General features: G+C 38.9%; 1 protein-coding gene across 1 annotated transcript; it reads left to right on the forward strand.

The window, feature by feature from the left end:
• The first annotated feature begins 261 nt into the window (after positions 1-261).
• On the forward strand, positions 262-3,193 carry LOC145817082 (uncharacterized). Its single transcript, XM_082912727.1, has 4 exons — positions 262-335; positions 836-1,366; positions 1,520-1,848; positions 2,484-3,193. Exons 1-4 carry the CDS (start codon positions 262-264, stop codon positions 3,191-3,193), a joined length of 1,644 nt encoding a protein of 547 aa, XP_082768853.1.
• The last annotated feature ends 2,632 nt before the right edge of the window (positions 3,194-5,825 follow it).

The following is a 5,825-nucleotide window of genomic DNA, read 5'->3' on the forward strand; positions in this document are numbered from 1 at the left end:
CTTGGTCTCAAGTGTTCTGTTAGGGGAAGGGATGATAGAGGAGTCACTCCAGATATCTCGGGAGCCATGAGGGATGTTCCTATCACTAACCCTGTATCCTATAATGCAAATATAAATGCAGGCCAAGTAAATGATGGTTTAGAGGGAGCTTCTGTAATGCATTTGCACAGAAGAGGCTGTGTTTTTAGTAGTTTGAGGGATAGTGAGGTAGAGACAGAGTGTTGGTTGATGGAGTTAAGGGGCTGTCCTTAGTAAGTTTAAATGGGAAGGGTGATGGTAGTGGAGTGGATAATAGTGTCACTAGACGAGAGAGTACTAGACGATGAGGGGTTTCGGTTAGAAAGGGGGCCAGGGAGTTAAGGAATTTGGTGAGTACAATTAATTACGACAGAAGGCATGTTTAGGGGTGACAATGATTATCAATGAAGATTGTTAGTTGGAATGTGAGGGGTTTGGGATCCCGAAAGAAAAAGGGGGATCATTAGGGATTTTTTGAGGACACATCAACCTGACATAGTCATTTTTCAAGAAACTAAAGTAGAGGCTTGTGATAGGACTTTTATTAAAAGTATTTGGGAAACTATACATAAAAGGTGGGCTTTTGTACCGTTAGTGGGAAGGTCAGGAGGTATTTTAAGTATTTGGGATGAGAGGGTTGTGTCAGAGTGTGAATCAGTAGTCGGGGAGTTTTCACTATCAATTAGGTTTAGGAATCTAGATCTCAGTGAGTGGTGGCTGTCGGGGGTATATGGTCCAAATGTCCCTTCTAGGAGAAAGGATTGGTGGGATGAGTTATTTGGTTTATTTGGATTATGCTCTCCTAATTGGTGTTTAGGGGGGATTTTAATGTGGTTAGGAAGGTTTCAGAAAAGCTTAATGGGAACAGAATCAATCGGAGTATGAGAGATTTTGATGGTTTTATTAGAGGGTACGAGTTGGTTGACCCTCCTCTATTTAATGCTAGGTGCACATGGTCTAATTTAAGGGAAAGCCAGGTATGTTGTCGATTGGACAGATTTTTATTTTCTTTGGGGTGGGAGGCGGTTTTTCCCAATCTCAGGCAGGAGGCATTACCAAGATTGGTATCTGATCACTGTCCAGTGATGTTTGAGAGTTGTCCTTTTAGGTGGGGTCTGGCTCCATTTAGATTTGAGAATATGTTGTTGGAACATCATTCATTTAAAGAGGCCTTTGAGGAGTGGTGGAATTCTGCTACTTGTCAGGGGTGGGAGGGTTATAGATTCATGAGAAAGTTGAAAGTGATTAAAGAAAATGTGAAACAGTGGAATAGGGAGGTTTTCAGGAACTTGGAATCAACTAAATGTCAGGTTTTGCGCAGGATTGAGGAGATAGATACTTTGGAGATGTAAGGGAGTGAGATTAATGCATTGAGGAGAGAGAGGAGTGAGTTAGGTTTGAAATTGGAAGAGTTGAATCTTAGGGAGCAGATTTTTTGGGCACAAAAAGCAAAAGTGAAATGGCTAAAGGAAGGGGATGTTAGTTCAAAATTTTTTCATAGAATTACGGATGGGAAAAGGAAGAAGAAATTCATTAAGCCATTGGAAGTAAGGCTAGGTGTAGTGGTGGATAGAGAAGAGCAAATAGTTCAGGGGATTTTTGATTTTTATTCTAATTTGTTTTCGGTGGATGATATTGTTAGGCCTGGGATAGACGGGCTTGAGTGGCAGCCTATTGATCAGGAAATTGCGATGTGGTTAGAGCAACCTTTTGAGGAAAACGAGATTAGGGAAGCAGTTTTTGAGTGTGAGAGGGATAAGGCTCCGGGTCCAGACGGATTTTCCATGGCTGTTTTTTCAAGACTGCGGGGGGGTGGTAAAGGGGGATTTGGTAAGAGTTTACATGGAGTTTTACGAGACAGGGGTGGTTAATTTATGTACAAATGCCACTTTTATCTGTTTGATTCCTAAGAGGTAGGGAGCCATTAGAATGGGAGAATTTAGACCCATTAGTTTGATTACATCACTCTACAAGATTTTGGGTAAGGTATTGTCAAAAAGGCTGAGATGTTCTGTAGGGGATACAATTTCTCAGACACACGGGGCTTTTGTGCAAGGTAGACAGATTCTAGATGTGGTTTTGGTGGCAAACGAGGTGGTAGAGGAGTGTCGGAAGTAGGGAAAGGTAGGCATTGTGTTCAAGGCCGATTTTGAGAAAGCGTATGATCATGTAGATTGGCGTTTTTTAGATTTTGTGATGGATAAGAAAAGGTACGGTGTGAGATGGAGATCTTGGATTAGGGGTTGTTTGGTGTCTTGTAATATGTCGGTGATAGTTAATGGTAAGCCAGGGAAGTGTTTTAAGGCCTCGCGAGGGTTGAGACAGGGAGACCCTTTATCTCCTTTTCTATCCATTTTGGTAGTGGATGTGTTAGGTGGGATGATTGACAGAGCTAAAGAGGTAGGCCTGTTTGAAGGCTTACAGGTTGGTAGAGATAGAATTAGTGTCACATTTGCAATTTGCAGATGACGCTATTTTCTTCTCTACGGGGGACGAGTGCCAAATGGCAAACCTTTTTTCTGTGGTAAGGCTCTTTGGGGTGATTTCAGGGCTTAAGGTTAACCTAGAAAAGAGTAGGGTGGCGGGTATTAATGCCGATCCTAGACTGATTCAAAGTGTGGCCGATTTGCTTGGTTGCGGGATTGAGACTTTTCCTATGAAGTATTTAGGCCTCCCACTGGGAGGTAACCCAAGAGGTGACAGTTTTTGGAATCCAGTGGTAGAAAGGATAGGTAAGAGGTTAGAAGGGTGGAGTAGGGCCTTATTGTCCCGTGGGGGTAGGTACACTTTGGTTAAGACAGTCCTGAGTGAGATTCCTATTTATTTCTTGTCTTTGTTCAAGATTCCGGTCAAGGTAGCAAAAACCATAGAAAAGCTAATGAGAGATTTTTTGTGGGAAGGGAAGGATGAAGGAAGGAAGGATCATTTGGTGAAATGGGAAACTGTGTTATTACCAAAGGAGAAGGGGGGCTTGGTAGTTGGTAATATACTGGCTAGAAATATGGCTTTATTGGGAAAATGGTTATGGAGATTCCCAATTGAGTGTGATTCATTATGGCATGTAGTTATCAAAAGTAAATATGGGTTGCATGTTAATGGTAGGGACTCTCGGGTGGTTTCTAGGGGTAATGGGCTTGCTTCGTGGAAGTCTATCTCTCATATTTATCCAATTTAGTCCCAATTCATTTCTGTGAGGGTGGGTAAGGGGGACACGGTAAGATTGTGGAAAGATGTTTGGGTGAGTTCTTTGTCCTTTGCTGAATCCTACCCGCTTCTGTATAGAGTTTCTCATTCTCATAATTGTTCTGTTTTGTCCGTGGCTGTTTCTTCGTTGGCTCTTTGTTCATGGAATTTTAATTTTTCCCGTCATATTCATGATAGGGAAGTTCCCGAGTTGATATCTTTATTGTCAAGGCTTGAAAATGTTTCTTTGTCTCCAATTTTGGAGGATCGATGGTTTTGGAATATTCATTCGTCAGGATCTTTTACTTGCAAATCCTTTCTGGATAAAATCATTGATATTCCGCACGTACCTCAGTTTTTGTTTCACAAAAAGATTTGGAAGGCATGTGCTCCTCTTAAGGTGAAAGTTTTCATGTAGATCTTGGTTCATGGGGGCACTTTGACAAATGATTCATTGCAAAAGAGAAGACTTTCATGGTATCTTAATCCTCAATGGTGCATAATGTGTTGCAAAAGTGGAGAATCTTTGGATCATCTTTTTTTGCATTGTTCGGTGGCAGGGCTTTTGTGGAATAGGGCATTTGGTTTGGGCAATGTACAGTGGGTGGCTCCTAAAGGAGTTGCTCAAATACTATTATTTGATTTTCAAGTTTTTGGAAGGTCAAAGAGGGCTAAAGTTCTTTGGAGTTGTGTAGTCTTTGCAATCTCCTGGGTCATTTGGCTGGAGAGGAACGGGCGTATTTTTGAAGGAGGAAATAGTGATATAGATTATTTATGGGATAGAGTGAGATACTTGGCATCTTTTTGGGTTTCGGCGAGTCCTGTGTTCCGCGGGATCCCTTTGTTTTTGATTGCTTCAGATTGGGTGTCGGTTTTCTTTGAATAATATGTAGTTGGTGGTCTTTTGGTTTTGTTTGTCTTCTTTGGATGTATTTTTTCTTTTTCCTTGTTGAGGATGCCTCATCCTTTCTTTCTTTTTGGCCTTGTGCCTTAATAAAATTTTTCTTTTCAGTTGTTGATCAAAAAAAAAAAAAAAAAACATTGCCAACTTCTCAATAACCATGTTTGGAATTGACGGTATTTGAAATGTTTTGGTTGTAGTCTTCTCTATAGTGGATCCATTATTATCTGTAAAGGAATTTCATGATTTTATATGTCAAGACTGTAGGTCTTATGAGAAATTGTATATTCAATTGTATATATAGTTACATCAAAACCTCAGTATATGTAACCCATTACCTAAAACTAAAGAGGAAATACAAAGATTACATAATCACAATCATACCTAATATAACATAATTACAATCGTGCCTAAATCAAGCCTACTATATACAATCATAACTATGCCTAATATAGAATATATACAATATATTCTCACAAAGACATTTCAATAGTAGCTTTAAACTAAAGGCCTTGCAATATGTGAAAGAAAATTCTTTGGTTGGAAAAATATTTTATATGTGAAACACCTGGCAACAACTCTAGAAAGTGAAGTTTGTAAAGGCAGATCCTTCTATGAGGCTTTGAATCCACTTGAAATGTAGAAAAATTGTCTCATGAAGACTCATTCTAATACAAACAGTAAAGAAAAAGTCAAAAAAGAATAGCCCCCTTCCACAACTTGATGTCAGGCATATGTTGTGACCGGAAAATGTTTCTTGAGAAAATGGTTTAACATAAAGGAAAGGAAAATAAAATAGAAATAATTTGTTTTCCCTTTATTTATTCAGTTTAAAAGAAAATTTATGTAAAAAAATAATTTCAACTTTTCCGCGATGCTGAATCTTGTACTTTTTATAGGAGAGGATTTGAGGAAAACTAGTTCCTTAAAGAAAATAGTTATGGTGGAACCTACATTTTCTTCTAACAATTGAAGACCTGTACATGATAGTAAAAGAAAATGATTTTCCTTTCGTTTCCTTTCCTTTCCTTTCCTGTCCTGTCACTTGAAGCAGCCTAGGCGTTCTTGAGTCTTCAGAGGATGCGTCCATTAGAGTGGAATTCTTATTTTTTTCCCCTCCTATGGGTGCTTTGTTGGCTACAACTAGAAGTTGAGTTCAAAAATAAAACACCATGCTCAAAAAGAGGCTTTTCTGCATACCTCCAGATTCAACTTGGAAACAAGTGGTCCATAAGCCCATGTACTCAAGTAATTATTGAAGCTTTAAATGAATTGTAAATACTTCAGAATGATCCCTATCATTTATTTTTGTTTATATGCTTAATTGCACTCTAAGAAGCATGAACATGGACACGGGGTACGGTGATCTCAAAAAATGCAACACGGACACGGTGGTGACACAACAATAAAATATTTTTTCATATATTTTTGTTTGCTATGTAGATTAATATTACAACTACAAACAATCAAAATTAACAAAATCTAACACTAATTCTTTGGAAAAAAAAAACTTTTAAATTAACACTTATCATTTATGTCTTCTTTTTTTTTCTTTTTTTCTTTTATAGATGATCTATTAATTATTTAAATCTAAGAAAAAAAGAATAAACGTCTAGTGTTTTAAAAGGCGCGCTTAGGCGCGCGCCTAAGCGCAGGGCGCAATGAGGTGCAACCTTGCGCTTCGAACAGATCAAGGGGAGGCGCAACACGCGAGGCGCAGCTT

The sequence above is a fragment of the Camellia sinensis genome, chromosome 2 (assembly GCF_055761805.1).
Source record: "Camellia sinensis isolate YWXY chromosome 2, ASM5576180v1, whole genome shotgun sequence".
NCBI classification, from domain to species: domain Eukaryota; kingdom Viridiplantae; phylum Streptophyta; class Magnoliopsida; order Ericales; family Theaceae; genus Camellia; species Camellia sinensis.